This window comes from Chelmon rostratus, chromosome 2 (assembly GCF_017976325.1).
Source record: "Chelmon rostratus isolate fCheRos1 chromosome 2, fCheRos1.pri, whole genome shotgun sequence".
Taxonomy (NCBI): domain Eukaryota; kingdom Metazoa; phylum Chordata; class Actinopteri; order Chaetodontiformes; family Chaetodontidae; genus Chelmon; species Chelmon rostratus.
This window is the reverse complement of record NC_055659.1, coordinates 5,082,033-5,108,157: the sequence shown is the minus strand read 5'-3', so window position 1 is coordinate 5,108,157 and position 26,125 is coordinate 5,082,033. Positions and strand designations below refer to the sequence as shown.

General features: G+C 41.9%; 1 protein-coding gene across 1 annotated transcript; it reads left to right on the top strand.

Moving 5' to 3' along the window:
* The first annotated feature begins 1,386 nt into the window (after nt 1-1,386).
* On the top strand, nt 1,387-20,459 carry asip1 (agouti signaling protein 1). Its single transcript, XM_041959378.1, has 4 exons — nt 1,387-1,491; nt 16,309-16,480; nt 17,018-17,067; nt 18,785-20,459. Exons 2-4 carry the CDS (start codon nt 16,315-16,317, stop codon nt 18,947-18,949), a joined length of 381 nt encoding a protein of 126 aa, XP_041815312.1. The 5' UTR covers nt 1,387-1,491; nt 16,309-16,314; the 3' UTR covers nt 18,950-20,459.
* The last annotated feature ends 5,666 nt before the right edge of the window (nt 20,460-26,125 follow it).

Here is a 26,125-nt window from a genome sequence, read left to right as displayed (position 1 = left end):
GTACAAAAAGAACAAACAACAGACAATCAAAAAGATCTAAAATATAAAACAAAGAATAAATAATTGTAATAACTTGATGATCCTCTGACTTTTAATTATTAGGTCCAATTTAAATGTGTCTAATATCTACAAAACTTGTTAAATTCACATTAGTTTCAGCTCTTCGTTGTGTTTAGTGCTAATTAGCAACCATTAGCATGCTACACTGGTGAACATGGTGAACACCTGCTAAACCTCACAATGTTAGCATTGTTATTGGGGGCATGTTGCCATGCTAGCAGTAGCATTTAGCTCAAAACTACAGCCGCTGGCGTGCCTTCGTTCCGTGAACGGTGGCAGGTTCCAGCTGCAACGGCGGCGGCTGCTGCACGTTCCTCAGAGAAACAAAGAGAAAACCAGATGAATCCACACTCCGTGACCAGAGAGGTCGGTTTGATGGCATCCTGGCGATCGTCACAGAGGACATCAGGAAGGACAAAACGAACTTCATCAAAGCATCACTCAGGTAAAATGTATGCTTTTTATGTGTAATTTACAGTTATAGGTTATATTAGCATTTAATAAGTTGTGTATCACTACAGCCAAGTCTCCCCCTCTCTGTTTATAATAAGTGTTTTTGAGTCTCAATGATGAGTCATGTTGAACATGTCGGCCTGTAAATTCAGATGGATTTTGATCCATTCGCTCTCATGTTGTTGTTAAAGGTGTGGACTCCACCATCCGCCTCATTTAGAGCGATTTCTAAAACAACATTTTTACAGCTGCTGTTATTGTTATTCTTCTTGGTGTGTACGGACATTAAATCTTTCACCTGCCCAGAGTTAAACTTAGCGTTACCTGGAACTGTGACACCGCTTATGTTGTATGTCCAGAATGGCATTCTGGGAAAAAGTAGGAAATCACAAACACAGACATCACAGTCCATCACTGACAGGTGAGAGAGCTGATATCACTCTCTGATATCAGCTGCAGAGGTTACACCTACCAGGAACAACACTTCATAGCAGCGTCTGGTTCATATTTATCTGTCCATCCTCTGCATAATTTGACCTTTCCCATCCCCCAGCCCACTGCGGTGCTGGTCCCGCCTCCAGTACAAACCTCCTGGTATGTCTTCATTACCAGCAGCAGGGCAAGGTAGTGCTACTTAAGCAGGGATAAAAGAAGACACGGAGGAGAGGGGTAAAGAAGGAGGTCTGGCAAAAAAAAAAAAAACTTCTACTGAGAGAGAGCGAGACTGAGAGGAAAGAAGTGAAACAGCAAAAAAGAATATCCTCTGCAAAAAAAACAAAAAAACAAATTAGTTAAGTGTTGAAGAAGGGAGGGAGGAAAGTGGTAACTTGTGGACCAAAGAGGCAAAGAAATAAAGACGTGTAACAAGAAAGCAAAAGGGGGGGGCAGGAAAAAGGAAAGCGGCACGTCATAGGAACAAGAGAAACCGAGAAAGTGAGAACGTGACAGACTGACAGACGGCTGGCCCGGCAACCACAGGTAAGGCGAGCGCAAATTTTGATCCTATCTTGTCATGTTCCAGCGGTTTCAGGAAATCGGTTGAGCGATGGACATGAAAGGCGAGGAAAGTGCAGCACGCAGACATGTGAGGCTCAAACGCTCAGCGCACGGGGTGTGTGTGAGAACTCTCCAAACATACCTCTTTTACTGTCCTCGGGCATTAATCTCGCATGTCAGGGGGAAAGCAACTGAATTTGGTGGAAATGGTCCTCTGTGAGGTTGTTAAAACATTCCTCTTGTGCCAGCCCGCTTTGTGAGGATTTCCCCAGCTGTGGCCTGCACGGTGCACATTTCACGGCTGGAATAAAACTACGGACCACTGATGAAGAAAAACCAATCAATCGGCAGTAAGCTGGAGCGGAGTGGTTCTGTTCGGTGTGTCCACTGTTTGGATGGATCGACTTTTCGACGCGTTCGTGCTCCCCGAGAGCGAGCCGGGGGTCGATTAGGTTGTAAATTGTGCCCGAGCACCGTAAGTGATTCTGCTGTAAATGCCTAAATACCTTCGCCGCAACGCGTCGTGTGCAGCAATAATGTCGAAAAACCTGAGCGCATTTTTCCTGATTGTGTGTGAAACAAAGCATCGATGCTGTCAGGGCTCCATCTGTCGACTGCGATCTGCCGTATCAGCAAGCCAGCAGCCTCGTCCACACGAGTGAATGAAAGTTCATTTTTAAAGGAGTTTTATCAGCAGTGGCAGCATGTTGTTACTCTCACATCTACAGCTGATTTCTCTCAGATCTAAACTGCTGAAAGGTTTTGGGCAGATGTCGAAACTCCTGCACTGTAAAACGTAACGTTCAGGGTTCATTTCTACACTTTATTTTAAACCAAAGCACGTCGTCGTCCGTAGCACAATTTGAGATGTGCATGTATGACATTTAGCTTTTAATATTGTTTTGAAAGTGTATTTTCAATGCCACAAATACGTTTAGAGTGTTTTAAAACGATGATCATGGCGCCGTGAAGCTGCAGCCAAACCTTTTATAGATCCGTGTAAAAGTCAATAAAACGTTATGTGCTTCACATCCAGTAAAAGTTTTATTGATGCGTCATGACTGCAATCACTGCATTTGCAAACCGGCGCGTTAATGAGGATACCGCACACAAGACACTCTCTGCCGCCTTGTTGTAAAGGCGCACGTAAAAATAAATGAGCATTAATGTGAACGCACAAAGAATCCACCGCTTGTCTTCTGCACGCCGGCCCGGCTCTCCGCTGCAAAAGAAAACATCTTTGGCGCCGCACGATACTTAAAATCCCCTTAAAAAGGTGAGGCGCGTGAGTTGTCTTTTCAGCATTTGATGACGGCAGTTAAAAATCATTAGATTTCAAATAATGTTTGCGTTGTGTGACGTTTTATGAGCTGTGACTGTTGTTGTTGTGCATCTTGTATAAGCTAGTTATGCAATGATAATTAATGATTTAGCCGCATAATAACGTTGTGATAGTATTTTTTAATTAAATAACTTCATATAATAATGTAATAAAGAATGAACAATGATGTCTTTTAGAGTGAATATGGCTTAATTAACATTAACAGTGGGGATGTAGCTTTACGGTCGGTGCCTGCTGTGTTGCGTGATGTTTGTTATGAGGAATTCTGGGTAAACATCATCATTCCAACCAGCGACTTGATGGTTGATTGAGGCCCTCAGAAACGTGATCGGTGCTTTTCCTCCGGCCGTTCGTCCTGCTGAGGCCTCGAGGTGAAAAAACATGACCGCAGGAGAGCCGGCCAGCGGCAGCGTGCAGTAAACACGCTTTTGTTTTTTATTCACGCTCGTCCCGTGTGCGACACAACAAAATAAGACGTGAATTACAATTAAAGCACAAGGCCCTGTGAGACCTTGTTAAGTGTCTTCCCACGGTTCCTTTTTTTCCGTTTCACAATAACAGAATGCCACGAGGAACACAGAAACGATGCCTACAGCACAATTAACACCAGAGAACGAGGTGATGCTAGCGTGTGTGTGTGTGTGTGTGTGTGTGTGTGTGTGTGTGTTGCGCACTGTGGGATGGGTGAAACATATGGTTAAAATTTTCGGTCACTGGCTGATTCCGATACAAAAAAGTGCAACTGAGGCTTCGATTTCTAAATCGGCATCTAACAAGGAGCGTTCAGAGAATAGATATGATCTTCCTCTGACCTTCCAGCAATTATGTCCAGATGTGAAACACTTACTCAGCGCTGCTTCTCACTCTTTCTGCGGTACAAAAGAGATCAAAGTCGGTCTGTCATGTACGGACGCCTCGCATCCTTTGCTGTGAGCACGCTGAAACGGTCATATGTGACATTTTCAGAGATTCAGGATCAAAACGCTCGGTCTCTGGTGTCGAACAGCCGCTACAGCAGCACATCTGAACCCCGCTCAGCATACGGCGAGGCCTGTTCTGTTACGCCTTAAATGTCTGACAGAGGAGCTGTTTTCTGTCCGCGCAGCCGTTGCTGTTTTGATGGAACAAATGCTAAAGAAATGGTAACAATGGTACTGTGCGAAATTTCGTAGAAATGACAAATGAGACAGATTTAAATCTAAACGTGAACCACGCGTCAACAGGAACAGGCCTCTCACGGTCTGCATTGTTCTTTCCCTCCTGCATCAGAGCGTCTGTGTGCACAGAAGAGAGCACGTTGCCCTGGACGATAACGGTACGCAGGAAATTAGACCACACATTTTCACGTTACTGTGAAATCTGAGCAAACATGCAGCAGGTTTTGTAATAGTTTTGGAATGGAGCGTATTTATTGAAGTGCGTTAGTGGTGGAAGACCTTGTTTCCTGACCGTGTGTGTGTGTGTGTGTGTGTGTGTGCTGTACTCAAAGAGCATCTACTGTGTGCATGAATTGAGTTGACTCCTTTACGCTTTTAGAGGCTCTTTGAATGTAATTATTCTGATTCCTGCTGCACAGCTTCACGGCAGCGTTTCACTGCAGTGTCTCGGGTCTTTCAGTGCACATTCGTACATGTTAAAAGTTTATTAGAAACTTGGTTGCACAGAAACCGGGTCTCTTGTTTACGTAATGTTTAAAGGAAAAGTCTGGTAATATTCTGTATTTTTCTTCATCTCAACAAATGATCTCCCGACAAGCAGCGTGCGTGCATCGTGGTGGGTTTTATTCATCCGTGCCATCGAGCTCCACTGTTGTACAAAGACAAAACACACGCATGTTCCTCCATTCGCATGAACACACACACTGTAGTTTATATTGACTCAGCCTCACACACATACCGTCCTGCTGCACGAAAGAGCACCTAATGTGGATTAATCCACCGCTGAAAATAGTCCTCAACAAAGGAATTATTCCCTTCCGTTTGGGAAACTAGAAAGTAGCGCGAGCGGCTGTTTTAGGAAATTACTGAGCACATTTTGGGAAATAAAATTTGTGAGCGGCTTTAAGGAGTTACATCTTCAATGCGAACCAACGAGCTTGAGGTGGCACACCTTGTTGCTTTTAATCTTTTCGGGGGGTTTGTTGACTGTGAGACACTGAAGCAAAAGCAACGCAGGAATTAAAGCCTTAAAGTAGCACGTTTGTTGTGTAACGCTTATATCGCCAAATATCGCACTTATAAGCTTCACGTAAGCGCGGTGGATTAATCCCCTGTCGCGAACAGGCCAGCGGTGCTGGTGCTAATTGGCTCGTTTTTCAAACTCTTTCTTGCGAGTTTGAATGTTTTAATGACGCCAGGAATTAACGAGTCGTTCGTAAACGGACGTGACGGGTTTCCGGTCACGGGAAACGGTAACAGGTGCTAACCGCGTCAGTCGACAGGTCGTAGGTGCGACTCGTCTCTGACGCGCTGTGAAACAGGAGGTGCAGGATGATGGACGCTCCTGTCGGAGGAATCAAGTGAAAACAGCAGCAACAAATTCATCACTCCAGTTTCGCTTCGGCTCAGCTCTCTTTCTTTCCTCCGACCTTCACGCCGTTGTTTATTTTCACGCTGCTGTCTCCAAACATGCTGGAGCAGAATAGAAAAGCAGACATATTTTATCTGCAGGAAACTCCCTGTTGGTACCTGCTGGCACCGAGACGTTACGGCACGAATGGAATGGAATATAATCTGCATCACATTACTCTGTAAGATGAAACTCCTTCTGTTGTTGTTCTATTTTTACCGGTCTGTCCGGCTCAGACTCACACTGCGGAGTGTGTTTGAAACCCTGACATGAGAAATGAAACGTCAACAGTGTGTACGGTGAGATAGTGGATTTAATGTGCAGGATGGCATGAGAGAGAAAAAACAACTGTGGCGTGTTATTATTAACATGGAAGTCATAGATGTTATCTGAAGTTCTGGCGTATTTGCTGAAAAAACAGCAGCAGTTTTAAGTATAATTCTTCTTTTTTTTCCAAAATGGAGCTGAAGGAATCCCAGAAGGTTTCTCATAAATACTTTGCTGATTAGAAGAATTGATGCCAACCTGTGGAGCCGCTGACAGATGAAAGCAGTGTGCAGAAGCCCCAGATGGCAGATAATAGATGTGACGCAGACAGTGAGAGGGCGGTGGGGTGGTGGGGCGTCCTTTAAAGCTGGAGGACTGACAGAGGAAAACCCCCTCAGCTCTCGGATCCCAGGGTCTGAGGGCAGCGTGTTGTGCAGGCTTTGACTTCTGACCTCTTCTGCAGCGGCTTCTAGGATTATAAAGCAGGAGATTTGGAGCTGTGGTGTGCTGAGGATTATTATTAAGTTTATAAGGAGTCATATAAAGCCTTAGAACATTCACTGAGTCGCCTAAAAACACATATAATACCATTTATAGACTTATCCAAATGGCATGGTGACCCCCTAGATGGCTGTTCTAATTTATATTGCAGTAAAACAAATGTCACTAGACAGGGTCATAAAATACAAATTAAAATTAGTTTAAAGTAAAAGTCAATAAATCTTAATAAAACACACCGATTTGTACTTTTTGAACATGGATGTAAAATAATTGTAGTTTTTATCCATTTTCACTGACGTTCTTTTGGTCTGAAGCGGTTTTATGGGTTGCCCTTGTGAGCAGTGCTGCAAATTATAATTCAAAATACTATTTATATGAAATACTAGCTAAAAACAATATACCTGAAGGCGCTGATGGTTTGAAATACAAAAGTGAAATAACCTGAACATGTAAGAAAATATATGAAATATTTAAAAAAACAATAACACTGTGATGATATGAAGAAACAGTGAAAACATTTATTTTGAGCCGTTTACGTTTGAAATGAAATTGTGTTGTTTGGCGATGTGAGCGTGTTTTTCAACCATTTCCAAAGTGTTTTTGGTTAAGCTGGACTGTCAGATGTGGACAAAGAGCGGAGACGAGTGGCCAGAAGTTTGTCCGTCGTAATGATTTTCTCTTTTCCTTTTGGCGCTCGTCAGGAGACCAAGCTAAACCGCGACCGAGCGGATTTGCACTCCTTCCGCGACTGGTGTAAAACTTGACCGCAGCGTTCCCTGAAAATCCAAATTGTATGAACTTTCACAGGAAGAAGAAGGGGGGAAAAAAAGGTCTGATGAGCCAAGTTCAGAATTTAGTAAACACTGCTTTCCCGTTTACGGTTAACCGACGTTACAGTGCCAAGAAATCTGAACTCTTTCACATTTCTGACTGTTTTTCTGGCTGAAATTGTGATATATTGTAAATTTCTGTGTCCCCAAAGATATGAATAACTGAGCCAGAAATGTCCCTGAACGCCTCAGGAGTGTGTTTACAGACACAGTCACGGACGCTGTATTATTCAAAGATATATTAATCAATGCACTTTTTTTGTTTTTTGTATTTAATCAAGTAATTAAAACTCAAAGCTGCTTAACGATATGCTGATAGAAGCATGACGTCCACAGTGACTGCGTACAGTTCTGCAGCTCCACCCAACCTCTTTTAGTCCATTGTTTTGGTTTTACGGCACATTTACTGGAACATGCTGAACACATGGATCAACGGTGGAAAAATGGATTATGTTGCTCAAACTTTCTGAGGACATTTTGACAACTCTTTCATATTCGAGCATGAAACTGCGTCGTCGCTGGAATCCGTGGGAGCTGCTGTAAATCTAAGCAGGTGCCGTCCTCCGCGAAGGGGCGAGATACAAACCTTTCCTCAAGCTTCTTTCCAATCCTAATCGCAATCACAAAGAAGTCCTGTGAGGCGCTTTTGTAACTTTATGTTGCAAAAAACCACAACATGCAGCTAAAGGATGAATTAGTTTTTTTGTGTTTTCCATAATTGCTTAAATTAGAAAATATAACTGCTGTATTTTTATTCCTTGATAGAGACATCTGTCACACCTAATGATGCAAATGTTGTGTTTGCATCATTAGTACAAAGAGAAAGGTTTACTGTTATAAAAACATACATTAGTACAGACTCTGCTGTCGTCTTCCTCTCAGGCTGCCTATGGCCCCAGCAACCGCCGCCCGCATGCAGCCTGAGAGGCGAAACCCAGGGTTAACATAGTGAGAGTCGTCTGCGACACAAACGAACGTGCCGAGATTCGGATCAGCTCCGATCTGGGTTTCTGTAGCTGGACTGTCAGAGCAGTCGTCGCAGAGAGAGATTTAACTGAAATCAAACAAAAAAGTGGCGTCAAGTTGTTTTTTTTTTTTTTTTTTTTAAGGCACTGACGAACGTTTTGTCGTTCAGATTTATGAACTTTACCTTTGAGTCTTTGTACGTTGCTGTTTGCTCCTTTACTGGACAAAACTAATGAAAGCGTTTCGTTTCCGCTTAAATTAAATGTAGACGGATTTTAATTATTTGTCCGTATCTGTTCTGATTTTTTTCTTTAAGGGGGAAGGGGGAAGTATTTAATCACTACAATGTAGAAGCATTATTATAATGTTTTAATTGTCTTGTGTCACCAGTGTCCCACTGTATTTCTGTTTCTGACCAAATTCCAATATGTTTGTTTTTTAAATTGTTAAATTTGTTGCTTTTATTCTCTAAATGAACATAGCTTTCTATTGCTTTTTTAAAAACTAGTTTATTATTATTATTATTATTATAAAAGCAGATTAAAAAAAAAGATAAGTAGTCAAGTCGAGTGAACTTTAAAGAGAGCAAAGCAAGTAAAGCGGGCCTGTGTGTGAAAGTGGAGCCAGCGACCTCTGATCAATTGAAAAAGGACCCCCAATTTTATTGCCAACTTCCACGGTGATGGAAATTACTGCAAAATTATTTCAAAATGAGAACCAGGCTGCTGCGGCGCTCTGATGTTATTCTTCCCCCAGTTACACCACAGCTTCCTCGACATGTTTCTTCAGAAAATATTACTTTCTGCACGGTACGAGTCACATGTTTTGTCTTTGTGTGGACAGAAAACCCTGCCTGACCATCTTTGATGTACGAACTGGCCTCTTGTTCAGATTGTTGGGTTAAATAAAGTTTCATTTAACTTTTTTAACCTCCGTCGTACACGAACCTTTAATGTTTATTTTTTAAAACGCATTTGCCTTCTTTTTGCTGATGTTCAGCAACTTAAATGGACATTTAAATGTTTTTTAGCTTGATTTCTACTATCAGTCAGAGTATTAGAATTATCACACCGCTCTGAAAACTGCTGTTTGCCGGCGAGAGCCAATTATTTACAGACACATTTGTTGAAACTGATACCATCTGTCTGCTTGCTCTGCTGCCATGGGCTGTATTCACCTACTGTACTTTCCTGACTGTAATCTAATAAAAGGGCACCTAATCTAATGAAAGTATGCACCCCTTTAGCACAGCTGCAATCCCTTTTACATTGACAGGACATAATCAGGGCTAATGATGCCAGTTTACAAATAATCAGATGATTTACAGTCATTAGTGGAAACATTGATGTCACTCTGCTCGCTCTGTGCTGCTCGCTGATCAACCATCTGGTCTCGTCCAGCAGAAACTGTGATCAGAGGAGAAAGGTATGAGGAATTTGATTGCGTCTCCACTTTTCCTGTAAAACCACAAACAGGACTGCAGTTAATCTGCTGTAAAAGTTTTACAATTTTCAAATCATCTGAATCCCATTTATTCTGGATTATTAGAATTATGATATTCACTTTTCTGCCAGAAACAGTTGTTTTTTTCCTGTGTGTGTGTGTGTGTGTGTGTTTCATGTGCAGTGTATATAAATGTGCACATGCACACACCAGCCCCGGCGCCAGAGGAACGTAACAGACTGGGCATTTGTTTTTTTACAGGCCCTGTAAAAAGTCATTTTTTCAGACTTTTTAATGCAACAACAGATTCATATTTAATAGTCGAAGATTACAGAGATTCATATCTTAACAGACCAGCATGATATGATATTAATGATGAAAATTGGAAAATTGATGGTGCAGCCTATTATTTGTTAGAATGGCAGAGTATGGTAAAGTCATGTGGTCTCACCCCACTATCAGACCTCACAATACAAGCACAAGCATGCTGAAGCCTCAGTTATTAAAACAAAGACATTGATGCTGCGTTGCATCAGCACCACAGACAGCACTACACATCAAACAAGCAAAAATATGACGCCGTGCAGCTCAGGGGACTTTTTAATCTGATCATCATTGGCAAACACACTTAAAAGAAAAAATTCTTCCAGAAACAGAAATTATACGACTAATATGAGTGTTGGCAAAAGTGCATTTCCTCCCTGAGAAGAGCCAAAACTGACGACTCTCCAGCTGTACCTGTGCAGGGTTTCCACCCTGGGTTCATCTGGAGTTACACTGCTGAATATTCCAAGATGAGGTTCGTTAGAAGGGCTGCAAACAGATGCACAGCTGCCATCCAGCTAAGCGATGACCCAGGCCCAGGTGGTGGTGGTGGTGGAGGCGAGCAGAGGGGAGATGCACTTGCCTCTGCTGCTGTTGCTAGCTCAGCGGTGACGTCAACGCTATTTCCTGTTTTATTACTGCAATCCACAAAACTGCTAGAGGGAGCTGATTCTTGTTGAGCGACCATCCTCATTAAGTGAGCTTTTTTTTTTTTTTTTGCTGGTAAACGACTTTCTTATGTCCGTTTCCACAGAGAAATATAATTGCTAATGCTTAAACCAAGCTAGCCAGATGCTGTCTGAAGTGAAGCCTGCTGACTTAAAAAAAAAAAGAAAAAAAAAAAGCTGTCGAGAGGCTGACGTCACTCACGTTGTGACACAACTCAAAGCCAGTCTGACGGATCACCAGCAGAGGGCGCACTTTGCTCACATCATCAGAAACAGAGGCAGTTCTTTCCCATAATTAAAACATGGCACTCCATGCACTCACATTTGGATGAAGCACACATTAATCCACTAACAAGAATAATGAAAATGTATGATGATAACAATGATAATGCTGATTTCTGCTTGGGAGGACAAACGGAGCATGCGTCCAGTTCCGAGGAGCCGTCATGCAGAAAAAAATGTTTCCTGTCAGTGTGCGCAACCATGTGTGGGTGCACACGTTACGTAGCACACTCGGCGTGTGACAAAACAAGTCACGAGATCAGACAAGCGTCGAGTAGTAATGCCTGAAGCGAATCAGCAAAACAGCCTGATTGAGATGATGATGATGATGATAATGATGATGATCTAGTCAAACAGATTCCAGTGAACAGCCGCTGTGCTGCAGCTATTAAACAGCAAAAAGAGGCAACACGTGCAGCCCAAACCTAAAGATGCACCTATAATCAACCACCACGATGTATCATTAACTCTTCAGTAATAACCTGTCGCCGTAGTGACAGACCGTTGCAGTCTCTTAAAAGATATGTGCAAACTGCTCTTTGCAGGAGCTCTCCATTCAGCACCACATAACCACTCGGCCAGAAGCAGCATTTTCACAGGAGACACAGAATCAGAGACACTTCCTGACCTCGCAGCTGCCTCACAGTTCTGCTTGGTGCGGCCGGAGGTGACGGTCACGGTTTTTTGGATCACTCTTCCTCACAGCCCTCCTCGGAGTCATTCGAGGTGATCGGGGGTGTTTTCTGGCTCTTCTCGCTGGTGATGCACTTTGACAAAGGCTGCATTTCCTGTGAAATATCAGCCTTTCAAAGCAATACGTCTCAGCTTTGCGCCGCTGTTTACACCTGAACTGGAACATATTGTCATTAATTTTGGAGTACATACTGCAGTACTGCAGTTGTGGAGCTTTCCAGGCTTTTCATTGCAGAGCAACATCAGTGCTTCTTTTGTTATAGTGTAAAATTTGCTGATTGTGTAGCACCACGTCCATCTGGTACCGATCAGACTTGAAGTGAGACTCCCTGCAGCTTTTTGCTCCTTAAGCTAATTGGAAAATATCACATCGAGGTCGGGATTGACGGGAAACCCTGAAGTCTAGACAGGATTTTTCTCTCGTCACATAAACAAGCATTAGTTTGAGGATTTGCAGGTCAAAAGATAGATGGATAAATACTATCTGAGCCTCTATCTGCAAATCGCGCGGAATGATTTAATGTTTCTACTTAGAAGATAATCTAATGATAAGATATTTTCTTCCCCCCGCTGTTTTACAGCCTGCGTCTCATATCTGGACAGCAGCATGTAGAGCAACTCGACTTTTGACTTAGTGTTTTGCCCACACATCTGCACGTTTTTGTTGCATGTTAACTTCCCCGCTGAGTTTTCTGTCATTGTTTCACCTCTTTAAATCATTCCGCTTTGAAAAGGATCAACGCGCTGAGGCATGGTTTCCAAAACCTCATGAAAAACAGCCACTCTGATCCTCTGTTGATGCTTTAAAGTCGAACCAGACGCTGCGCAGGAGACGTATCAAGGTGGATTGAGGTACTATTTGACAAATACAATGTGTGTGACATTCCTGCTCGATGTTTCCACTGCTTTCAAAGGAACTGCTTAAAGCTCAGAGTGATACTCCACCCATCCAGTTTTTTCAGTATCAAACATTTGAACCCCTGCGGGCTTCAGAGGTGCTGCAAAGAGTCTGTTGTTTCCTGTTTCACAGAGAAGAGTGACTGTGGTCAGCTGCACGTCACTTACAATCGATTGCAAAGTTGTCATGGATGAAAAATGAATCAAAACGTTAAATCTTTTAAGTGAATGGACGCATGGTCCAGAGCATGTGTCAGGGTTTTCCCCCCAGTTTTGGGGTTTTTGTCAGATTAATAATGGCATACGACACCTTTGAACTCCACATGTTACCGCTGCAACGTTTTCCAAATGTTTCAAGAGGAATTCACCGATAGCAACTTTATTTTTTGGGGGGCACCATTAATCATCACTACTGTAGACGTCACAGGGAAAGCACATATCATTCATATATCGATGTACCTATCCTGCCTGTCATACTGTCATATTCTGATCGTTAGTTGCAGGCTGTGGACTGTGGAGCTTGTGTTTGTCATGATGTTCAACATTTTCTCCCAGCAGCTGCAGTTCAGGCGCAGATGATTTTGCCCAAGATGGAGTTTTGTTTTTGAGACTGTACAAAAAGAAGTAGGAGCAAAAGCGAGATAGCAAGATATGAATATAGAATATTTTGGACCTTCCTCTTGTGCAAGACAATACAATACTGCAATATCCTTCCCCAATTATCTCAAAATAATATTACTGTATTGGCACAACTTATGAAAAACACAAAATTTAGTCTCTTGACCCTCTACAGTGACACATGCGCCTATAAAACTTTAGTGATGGTCAGTCAGAGTATTATTATAGAACAGTTAAAGGTTGTAAAAAACAAAATCAGTGTTTATGCACAAAAATACTGCCCAAAATATAAGAAATAAAACCATATTACAGTTTATTTACGTATTACATTATTATTATATTACAAATAATCTGCCTTGTATATCATTGAAAATATTAATAATTCACAATTTCTCTGTGCATGATAGTTATGTTAGAAAAATTAGAAATTGTTAACTTTTGTGATGCTGCATCAAACCGATGAATAAAGGCTGATTACTGATTAAAAGTCATTATTGCCACATAACAAAGCTCTGAAACCTAACCTTTCCATACTACAGCTTTTAAATCCCTTTACAGGTGGTGTTTACATTATTTTGTCTACCCTCTGGTAATGCAAAACAAGGACTGCAGCCAACAAACCAGGAACCAAATGAAATCAAACGCAGCCTCAACAACATCCTGCTGTGAGGAAAAGAATGATCAAGAGACGAGATTTAACAACTAAACACTAGATGAAGTTTCAAACGTAGAAAATTACAATAAAAGTCTGGATGAAGATCAGTGGTGCTCGACCGGGAGAAAAAAACAAGAGCATGAGACTGAACAGACTGTCTGGTGGCGTTCCAATAACCTGAAACAGCAGAAAAACAGAAAGAAAGAAATAACACACAGCCTGGCTGAACCTTCGTGTTGGCCTCAAAGTGGTAACCCTACCTAGCAGCTCAAGCTACACTTCCCACAGTGCTGTGCTTATCTTCATCATCCTCTGTCAGGAGGACAGAAAGAAAGAGAAGATAACAGCCAGTGTAAAACAACACATGCACACCGAGCAAGGTAGTCCAGATGTTCCTCTCCCCGGCAACATCTTCCAGCTCCTGCTGGAGGATCCTGAGGTACGCCCAGGCCAAAGGAGATGTATAATCCCTCCAGTGTGTTCTGGGTCTCTCCGGGGTCTCTGCCTGGAAAACCTCAAAAGGGAGGTGCCCAGGAGGCAGCCTGATCAGACAGATGCCAGAAACCGCTTCAACTGGCTCCTTCTGACGTGCAGGAGCATCAGCTCTTTTCTGAGCTCCCTCCAGATGTCTGAGCTCCTCGCTCCATGTCGAAGGGTGAGTCCAGTCACTCTACAGAGAAAACTCATTTCGGCTGTTTTTATCCGCAGTCTCAGTCTTCCCTTAGGTGAGGGCTGGATTCACCAATCATAATCGTCAAAAGACAACATTTTAATTGTTTTTTTGCAGGCCTATTGCTGATCTTAAATACAGGAGCATCATGTTCCTGCCGGTTTTGGTGCACTTTTAATTGGTTTTAATTATCCCCTATTTGGACAAAGTCAGTCTATCCTAAGGTCCTTTCCGGATGGGATGCCTATAAAAATTTGCATATACATTTAAAAAATATCTGAATATCCCTGAAATTCCCACTGCCCCAACTCCCAAATGAAAGGAAATTGTTTAGCGGTCCGGCAAAATCATGAATCAGATTGGATATTACAGTCATTATAAAATGAACCAGTCACATGATGCATGATTTAAAGTTGCAGTTGTTGCCATAACAAGACACTTTCTGCTTTGAGCGGGCCAGCCGAAGTCCAGATCAAGATCAGTGTTATTTTCTGCAACGTCTGAGGCAGCCAGTAACGTCGTAAAGTCGCCTGTGGCAGCAACATTATCGGACGAGACAAAAGGAAAAGGAGGACTGAAGTAGCAAATAAGAACGTGAAATTATCTACAACAAGAACTGTGTGTCAGATTTACAAAGAAGCATCAGGGCCGGTTATTTTTTTCAACGAAACACCACCTGGCATTTATCAAACTTCAGCAACACACAGCGGAACGACTCAAAAAGCAGCAGAAGTCAGACTGTCACTGTAAACCTGCTTTCAAATTCCATAATGCTGAGGACAGGTGAGCAGAGCAGGTCTTCATCGTACTGTCTTTGACTACACAAAGATGATGTCTGATATTGTCAGTCTGCTGAAACAATCAAACAGCTTCAAATAGGTTTGAAATTCTTCATTCTCTGTTGGATCCTCATTGGCTTTCACAAAGAGGTCGCTAGTCTTTCTGGAGTCCTGAGATACCCTGGACCGCAATGTGTGCCTCTATGGATGTTAGTCCACCACTTTGGTCCAGACTAAAATATCTCTAGCGACTCACAAAGATCCACCAGTACTATCACGGGGTCTCACAGAGTAAGCCCTGTGTTGGGCAATGCTAGTTCAACAAGTTGTCAGGCCTGATGCTACTTTCATTGATCTTCAGCAGTGCCAAGAGGTTTCAACCTCTCGTATTATCTCTCTCTTCATGTTTCTTATTCGTGGCATCCTCTACATGACTTTGTTTTCATCTACTCCATTAACCCACGCTAACCATGCTAACAATGTGGTGCATCAGTTTGTCCACGACTTTGGTTCAGACTGAAATATCTCAACATTGCTGGATTTCAATGCAGTTTTGTACGGTTATCCAATGTGCCTAGAAAATGATGCTTGCTGACTTTGGTGATTTTTCATCACACGCCACCATGAGGTTAACATTTGTAGGTTTGAGTGAAATGTCTTGACAACTGTCGGATGGAATTCCATAAAAAATGGTACAAACATTCATGTTCTCCAGAGGATAAACCAAATGTCCTGAGTGATCCCATATTGCTTCATGTAGCGTCATCAACAAGTGAAAAAATACTTTGACCAGACACCTCCAGAACTAATGGCATTCCCATCAGCCTAGGCTGTACTTTGTGTTTAGTCCTAATTAGCAAATGTTAGCATGCTAACACACAAAACCCCTTTCTACATCAGCATGTTAACAATGCCATTGTGAGAATGATAGCATTCTGCCATTAGCTTGTAGCTCAAAGCATTACATAAACTGTATGAAGCCAGTATATTTGACAGCTGTTCAATAACGGGAAAGATGATAAAATGCCACTAGATCACACAAAGATGTAGCACTGAAACAAGGCTAGCTACGCTGAAATCCTCACTGTAAGTTTGCACCTCAACCAAGATTAAAATGTTGTGGAATTTAGGCAAGGTTATGGTGTTCCTACTCTAATTTTCTAATGCAAAAAAATTAAGCTATCTTTTTTTTTCTCATTGGTAACAAAGTGGTAACGTCCTGCTGGGAAAGTGTAGCTTCATACTGTCAAAACAAACATTTAGCCTAAGTTTCCTTTCTTTTTACTTTTGTTCTAGAGAAAGATGCATGCCTTCCTGCTGCTCGGCTGCTTTGTCCTCGCTGTGACAGACTACTTCCTTGGCTCTGCCCACATGATTCCTGATGAGAGACTCTCCACCAACAGGGTCGTTGTATCTACCGCTCTGTCTCAAAGCCATGAGACAGACCCCCCTCCTGTAGTTATTGTAGGTAAGTTTATGAGTTTAAGCTTTAATGTTTTCATTTAATTTGTAAACTTGCAGTCCAGATTGAATGGCACCATTTAAATGTCTCCAATTTCTATAATTCATTCAATTCATAATGTTGCATTGATAACGTTCCTGGTCATGTGTATGCTATACTTGCACACTGGTGTTTCCTGATGAGACACAAACGCAGGAGGCTACAAGCCAGACCATCAGACTGTCATGGAATGAAATCAAATTTTACGCTTTTTAGCTTTTTAGCTGAAAGGCTAAGTTAACCAATGTGCACAAATTGCAAGATAGTTGGTGAACTAACGAGAAACTAAACAGTAGCAGCATGAACTGCGGCAGGCTATCCTCCAGCACACATTGATTGATTGGATGCTGTGCCTTCTGTACCTTTTGGGACTGGCTTGTAGCTTGATGCGAAACACTATTACTATCAATTAAGAGGCTTTTATGAGCATGTACGCTGATGATGCATTTTTTTCTGTTGTGAAAGTACTAAAAAAAATTGCTATTTTCTAATGTTCTATTTCAGAGTTGCCTAAACCAGCAAACAAGAACAACAAAAAAAAGAAACAAAAGAAGGTACGCCCCCCCCCCCCTCAGAAAAGGCTGTATTTTTTCTAAATTAAAGGATAACTTTCGTTTTTTACAACCTGGACCTTATTTGTAGCATTAAATACGACCATTTAGACACCCAGAAAACTTTGGTGGCATTTGGAGTCGTTTTGAAGAAATAAACCCAAGAGGAGCGGCGCGTATATCCGTATAATGCGAGTAATCTGGGCACCCGTGCGTAGCCTCTATAAACGAATAAACTGTGGCGAAACTCGTTCATATTCCAATATTTTGTTATGATATGCTGGTGCTATTCCCCTCTGAGCCCGTGGTGGCATGTTATCAACATCCAGCGTCTCTAGACAACTACCTCTGACGTGGATGACGTCATTTTCGAGCGGCGCGCACTGCGAGCAACCAGCCACAACACGGCTAACTCTGCGGCGGTCGGCTAGTTTAGCTGTAGTTTGCGACTGTTATTTTTCACAAAATGGATGAATATTTTTCCGACTCTGAGGTGGTGGACGATGACTTTGTTTACGATGGACTTCCTTACCGTTTTGAGCCAGATTACACGGACGAGGAGCTTGTTGGAAGGAGGACGAGGAGGCAGAGAGAGGAACAGCTGACCAAACAACAACAAACGGCTGCGCGTCCACGAGTAGACGGTAACTGGTGGTGTTCTTGTGGACAATGTTCATCGATGACAACAGAGGAGGAATGGCTCTGTTGCTCAGAGTGGGACTTGAGGCCAGGAGATACGCGTCTGGATGTGTCAATAAATGTCTGTGTCACAACACTGGAGGATTTCCACGCAATGATAAACTTCTGGCAAACAAAACCAAGGCAAATAAACAATCTATACATGTGTGTAAGCTACTTACTCAATCGAAAGTTGCCCATTTGGTCCTGCAGGCTTTGGCTGGGTCTTCCAGTTCACTTTAGGGACATGAAAAAACGTCTCCACCACAACCCGGTTTATCATTGCGCAGAAATCCTCCAGTGTTGTGATACAGACGTTTATTGACACATCCTCATCTGTTGTCATCGATGAACATTGTCCACAAGAACACCACCAGTTACCGTCTACTCGTGGACGCGCAGCCGTTTGTTGTTGTTTGGCCAGCTGTTCCTCTCTCTGCCTCTGCGTCCTCCTTTTAACGAGCTCCTCGTCCGTGTACTCTGGCTCAAAACGGTAAGGACGTCCATCGTAAACAAAGTCATCGGCCACCAGCATATCATAACAAAATATTGGAATATGAACGAGTTTCGCCGCAGATTATGCGTTTATAGAGGCTACACACGGGTGCCCCGATTACTCGCATTATACGGATATACGCGCCGCTCCTCTGGGGCTAATCTCTTCAAAACGACTCCAAATGCCACCAAAGTTTTCTGGGTGAGTAAATGGTCTTATTTGCTACAAATAAAGTCCAGGTTGTAAAAAACGAAAGTTATCCTTTAATATAACTCATAAACGCATGAATAATCTCAATTTAAAAGCTCCACTTACTCACCTTTCAGCTGCTTCTCATGGTCATGATCATGGTCTTGACCATGAGGTGCAGCTAAAAGCTGAGAAGAAGCTAATAAGCAGACCTTTTGAGCTGAGATAATCAGATTTTCTCTGTCGTCACATACTGCGGTTAAATGTATATCTTCATCTTCTCTGCTTTACCTTATGTTGCTCACTGTTCCGATAATGGTATGATCTCCCATTTCTCTCTCTCTCCTCGTCTCTCAGAACAAATTTGGCGTGAAGAAGCACCCCCCTCCCCCTGCTAACTGCATTCCCATGGGGGGAAGCTGTAAATCTCCCACCAACGTGTGCTGCGATGTTTGTGCCTTTTGCCAGTGTCGGCTCTTCAGAACTGTCTGTTACTGCCGAATGGGCAACCCTCGCTGCTGAACCTCAGCTGCAGCCCGATCAACCTCCAAGCAAGCAGAACAAAACTTCATGCTAAAGAAAACCACTCAAAGTGAACACTGTGCCAGGTGAATCACTTCTAGTCCTTGGTTTGTAACTTTGCCTTAAACTCACTGCATGAAAGCACTTTATCACACAAGACTGCACCACAATGAACCTTCTTAAAATCTTACAGGGTGTACTGCTTATAGCACAGCAAAGAAACTCACGAATAAAGTTTTTATTTTACTTAGAGCTTTTAGCACGCATACATAGGACCTTTGCTCAAGCAAGTTTATATATTGCTTTATTTTTACACATTTTTTCAACCATACTTTAATTACAATGGGTATCAAATATTTTATGAAGCCTTGCACAATATTGTTGTGATAACAGTGTTATTGTCAGGGCCAATATCAACCATTTCATGTAATCTTAATTATATGGATTCACACATTGTTAAGTGTCAGAAAATCCCAGGAAAAAAGCCAAACCAACAACCTGTACGTTTGTCCCTCAGTATTTTATGACTTCCTCCAGTTGTCTGTGCTGCTCAGGCCTCAGTCCAGGTTCCAAACTGAGACATTCAACATATATATAGCTTCATTTTCTAAAAAGACTCAGTAATTTCCTAAAACAATCTGGCACTGTCATTTACTCAGTATATATAATATAGGAGGTGTGTCTACAGCGTGTCTGAAGTTTAGCCAGCCACATTTTCTTTTTACCCCTCCATCATTTATTATCTTGTTTAATCAGTGATTTACGTAAGTGTATCATCTGTGTCTTGTTACTGAGGAGAATAAATTCAGCTCCTTCAGGTTTAAATCACTGCCTGACTGTTGGGCAGATACCAAACATATTTCCTGGGACCTTCAGGTTTTAGTTTCCAGTAAGTCAGTGCTACATCGTGATAAACTCGTGAATTTGCAGATCAATGATGAAGAAAATACTGACGACGGTGAGATGTTAGTGAGAGCTGTGGCCTGACAGGTGGTCGTCAGGATGGGCTGGAGGAAAGGGAAGGAGGTTGAATGCACTTTTGTAAACTGCTTTGAATCATCTAAATTAAATTAATGTAAAGCGTTTAAAGGAAGTTTAAATGCTTTGCCTTTTTAAATGAAGGTTTTAACAAATCTCAAGTGCCCATGAGCCACTTGAGATTTTGTTTTTAATTTATGAGAAAGTGTCCTTAGAAAGGACAAGTCAGAGGGTAGAAGTTATCTTAAAAGTGCCATGTTTTGTGGTAACCAGATTTAGGTTTGATTTAATCTTTTGACGAAAATGTTTATTATAAGTCAATTAGCCTTTGATCATGTTACTTTAATGTAAGCGCTTTCTTGCCTGTTTGCGTAGTTTATTGCACCTGTTTTGTTGCTTTATCTCATTGTATTTCAGCTGAGGTATGTTAATTTTTTTTTTAGACAAAATTACTGGCAGAGACAAAATGTTACTGAAATGCAAGATGCTGCTTATTCACTATTTTTGGTGGCAGAAGGTATTGATTAACCAATCAGGAGTACACAATGTTTGATTCTGCAGATGCATGCAGGTTGTTGAATAAAACTTTGCATTAAAATGGTGATAATTTGCCTATTTGTCTGTCTTCTGTTATTTATTTGTCGGTAACAACACATTCAATTTTGTTAACTTTTGATTTAGTTTGTTTTTCATTAAAAAATTTCCCAAAAATACTTCTATCCCAGATTTTGTGACATCAGGTTGCATATTCATGCCAAAGGGTCATAGTCCGGGGGTCACGGTATTGTGCAGGCATCCACATGCAGACTACACACCATGTAAGGTCATGCACATGATGCAGAAACAAAATTCAGGGCTTTAGCTGTATGCTGTTAGCAACATCTGATGAGATTAAATGAAACAAAGCCTCCACCTGCATCTTTCACATTGGCTGTTTGAGATTTTCCACCATTAAATCCACCATTGTGGAATACATAAATGTTTGGGTGCTTTCAATGTTTAAATAGGTCAAGGTGGGATTAAATGAAGTTATTGTTGTATTTACTTGTATGTTCATTTTCAAAGCATAAGACATGTGATTTAAGTCTGTTTTGTCCTTCAATCAAACCAGCTGATTTTAGCAGCTGTTTCATTTAACAACAATTATTATTCTTCTGTATTCTTCCACCCCAATAAATACTATGAGTTTGACCTACTTACAGCACTACATTGCTCTCTAATTCATTGTCTAATTTCCAGGAATGCTTTGTAATTTGAAAAGTTACCCAGCAAAAAATTCACAGACAGCACAATAGCTTATTTAGGTGTTCTACCATTAAGTGTGCACAAAATTTCTTAATAGGTTGCCAGGTTTCAAATATTACAGCTGAGGTGGACTCATCCCATCGTTACCTGACTCAGATTGACTTCATTGGCATTATTGCAACATTCCTCCAGTTCTTCCTGAAGTGGGCTTAAAGGCATCTGGTTTGGAAATAAGTGGGACAGAGGAAGAAGGATTATCGCAGACAGATGGGAGACAGGCAGAGTTTTTGAAAGGATGGGTGAAAGACGCTGAAATGCTGATAGAGAGCAGATCACACCACATCGTCTCAAGGGTCTGCCATTTCATGGACGCTTTAAAGCTGTCTTTCCCAGTTTTACAAGAGAAAAGATTCCTCCAGGCCACAGCCGCTTCTCTAAGCTTTTCTATGGGAACCATCCGTGTCGCCCCCAGACGGGACTGTATTTGCTATATGTGTCATACTTGTGCAGGAAAATACAGAAGAAGGCACTAAACACTTGCAGCGAGACACTTCACGGTCATCGCAGGTGCCCGATCCGTACCGGGAACCTGATTTGTGCTACGCATGTGCCAAATTGCAGTTCTAGAACGTAATTGGTTGAGGATTTGTTGCTTTTCAGGACCTGGCCTGTGCACATGTGCAGCACTGATGGATGGATCAGGTAGTGACGGACAGATGACTGTTCTGCCCCCTGGTGTTTGACGCCTACTGAAGCTAAAGAAAAGCAGCCACCATGCAGTGCGTCCAAAAATATCCATCAAATGATGTGACACTTTTCTTTATTTATAAGACCAACACACATGAATCAGCTCTTCTGTAAATGTGCAAGTGTTAGCCAGCTGTACCCTTTAACCTAAACCTACTTTGTTCTTCACACTTTGGTTATCTTATCATTCCTCCTCATTACACCTGTAGTCTGAAATCAGTTTCCAGTTCTGAGCGTGGTAAGAGTCCGACTGAGTAAATCTTGTAGATAAGACGAACATTTGCCTTCAAATCAAACCATCAAATAATCTGTTCTGTGTCAGGGAGGAAGAGACGAAGAGATTTCAGCTCAGTAAATTTAGATTTTTAAAACGTCCAACCAGTTTATTACCACCCATAAAGCCATGTTAAACTTTGCTCTTCTGATGCAACAGCAGTCAGAGGTGGATATGAGCGCCACGGTGCATCGAACATCTGCTCTCTCGAAACGGTAATAAAAGCAGCCTGCTTTTCTAGGAAGACTTCCCTGGGAGAGGAAGAGTCACACTGGAGGTCTACTCCTGAGGTGGTTTTCCAAAAACAAACAGAATCCATGTCGCGAATCAGAGGTGATGATGCGTTCAAGTGTTGTGAGACTCAAACTGTGCAGGGTCATGTTTTCTCCGGAGCAGAGAGCCAGTCAGACGCGGCTTTTGACCTGAATAATTAGAACCATAACAGTGTCAAAGCTTTTTCCTCGAGAGGCATAACTTTACGACTCCTTCAGTGTTTTGATTTCATTTTGCAGAAATAATGAAGCTAAGTTGGAGTTCAATCAGGAAAACTGATGTTTCACTCTTTCAGCTGAACTATTTTGTCTTGACCTCTGTGAGCCATCAACACAACCCTCCTCACATCCCCGAATTTATTTTCATCATGAGCAAAGGTCAAATAAATTCATTTCATCGTTCTTTAAGTCCTTGTTTCAGTTAAGTCTCTCCTGATTGAAATGATGAATTGAGCTAATATGTAAAGTGGAGTGCAGCTTCAGGTCTTTTTGAACTTTTTCGACCAGAGGTGCTGAAAAACACCCTCTGGCACACTAAAAGAAAAGTATTTGTACTTTTTTTGTATGTGTTTGGCAGTTACATAAAATTAAGGTTATGTTGAATATTCTATGTGTTCCTGAGCTGCAGGCGAGAGGCCGTGTTGAAGTTGGAGCTGATTTGAGTGGAAAAATCTACATGGAGAGAATAACCCTATTGGACTAGAGGCTGATGATGATCGCTGCCTGGCTGTGAGGAAGGTGAGACGTGTGAATTTTTAGTACGTGTCCTGACTGAATAAACATTAGCTAAACTGTGTTTATTTAACACATCATTGTGGAAGATGGAGGTTAAGAGGATCAGGAAGGCAAACAGTTGCAAACGTAGCTTTGCAGACCTCAAACCATTTGACGAAATATTTATACAAGACTGTACACACAGAACTTCAGCTGCTCTGTGAAAGGTGGCGGCGGTCCAGATCTATATATATGTGTGTGTATATATATATATATATATATATATACTATTCTGTTTCCTAGTTATATTTCCATTTGCAGACTGCCTTTCACGATCATTCTGCGAGCCCAGAAGAGGAATGAGATAACAAAGGCAAGAAATCATGATGCAAAGATGCAAAGATGCTGCACAGAACAAAGATAACGACACATTCACATTCATAGCACCCGACATGGCGGATGGTGAAGGCGTTATCCACCCTGCTTGCCTCTAAATTGCCTTACCCTGATATTCTTACCCTAATCCTAACCAATACCACTCCTCACGTCTAACCAACCCACCCAACAAAGGCAACTAGCCAATCAGAGGCAGAGCAGGGCAGATCACGACTTTACCATCCTGGAGAAAAAAAAAAAAAAAGCCAGAATGAGTAGAGCGACTGGCAGATCAGACGCAGCTGTGAATATTTTAGTTTTGAGACCAAATCAGTAAAAATCTCACATTTTCATGCCGATTGTGTCCGCAGGGTCTGAAAAGACAAGTCTGAACGTCCACAGCGAGTTTGAAACAACACATCAGTGTTGGGAAACACCTTCTGGAACTGAAACGGTTAGTGAGTCCACCGTGTGATGTCCAGGTTGATTAATCCGTGCAAGAGCAGCAGCCTTGATGTTTTGGTACCTTTAATGAATTTTTTTGGTTTACAACTGCAGGTAAATTTGGCGTATTTCCCCCCCACTGCAGGACTTTTTTGGATTGTTTTCCTTCAGTGTGAACACACAAAAAGCTTCTTAGGATTAGGCCAGATCTGATGAGACGAACCTTTGGACAGGCTTGTTAAGCCTCACCCTGCAGAAACCTGAGGGTCTTCAGGAACAGTTTTTTAACATTATATTTGTTGGAGAATCCCACAGTGATCCACAAATGTTGCACATTGTGACTTTGAAGCTCGGTTTTGATTTAACAAGAAAGCTAGCAGTCAGAGGTAACGGCAAGCTAGCCCAGGGGGAGCAAATTTAAACCATTAATCCACGGGGGATGAATAAACTCCATAAAATGTGTTCAAGTGATGAAATCCATGTGTTTGCCAGTTTCAAGTAGATTTTGAAAGATAACATGCAGATAAAAGATTAAAAACTCTCTGAGAACGGTGTCAGAAGGACCAGCACTCAGAGGGTCAGCTGTTAAGGTGTCAAGGTTACGAGCTGAGATCCTGCCTCAGGTTCTCTCTGAAAGCCAGTACGTCGACGAGGGACTGAAGCACTTACCTCACACTCAGTGGGTCGAGCAATAAGTGGAGGTGTTTAAGGTTGTGACATCATTATGACATCAAGCGGTGATCTGAAGCGCCGGACATTTTCAAAATCAGCAACGAGGGAAACATCTGAAAGGCTCAGAGAGCAAGATTGATTACTCATGTCAAATAAATGCAATGTGTCTGGAGTTTGTTTTGCCTGTTGTAGAAAACCCAGATATCTTCAGTTCTTCTGTCAGAACACATCAACAATCACTGACTGGCCACAGATTCCTCTATCCTGTTCATACATTCATACATTATTACACCAAAGTGACTAAAATGCATGTTGCAGAGACAATTAGCCGATGAGTTCTTTCATATCTACGCTGATCTAAGCATGCAGAACAGATTCCCTGCTGGACTTTCATTGAAAAGACCATGCAGCATGTGTAAAAGCTGCATGTTGAGGAACAGAGATACATGAGGAGCTAATTGTTGCACCTAAGAGTACATTATTTCAAGATGTACCCTCGCGAGATCAGATATCCCCCTTTTGATCCCCCGGACCAAGTTGTTTCTGGTGCATGAAAGTATGAATTTGTACTAACATTTTGAACTACATATACAACACAGCTTGCAGTAGTCAGAGCATGACTGTGACATCTTTGTCATATTTAGGTTATCTGATGTGAGCTGCCACGGAAGGTGGAGCGAGTCACTCGCTGGCTGCGAAGATGGTGCAAACTGTTAAAGAGGCCCGAGTGGGCAGCGCATGTACTCAAGTTCAAAAGCATTACTGTGGCAAAGAAGATAAAAAGCACTGCAGTAATGCTATTATCACACATACAAATGGCTTTTACTGGGAAACGTATTGTTTGGAATGCAGCCACAGAGATGATCACTTGCAGTCGAGGGCAAAAGTTTGATTTTAACATCGTTTGCTGGACGACCAGTTCGTGCAGCTTCTCCGTTTTACGAACTATTGTTTCTCTGATAGAAGCTATTTAACAGCAACACATGTTACTTCACATCAGCGGCAGAAAAGATAAATATCTGATCTGATTCATGTTGAAACTTTCACACTTTGTCACCTTTTATATGTTTAAAAATATCTTCTTTGTCAAACTTTGACCAAGTTTGACAGCGGAAATATCCCAAACGGTTTCAGGAGAGAAGCAAAAATATCTGCATGGCTACGACCCATCGGGGATGAAAGGGAAAATGTGTTGTTTTAAGTTAATCTGCCCACTTAAACTGCGACAGCCAAGGCTTCCCCACCCTTCCTGATCAACTTCTGGGTTTCATTCTCTCCAAACGTCTGTTGGTTGAACTCATGGATTTGCTATGGTGGATGAAGCATTACATTCTGATATGCAGATACACAACTTTACATCTTGTTCAACATTTTGGTTTGACGATTAAGCTACCAGGCAAAGATAAAAATAAAAAATAACAAAAGAATGAAAACTGAAGCCCAGAGACAGCAAAG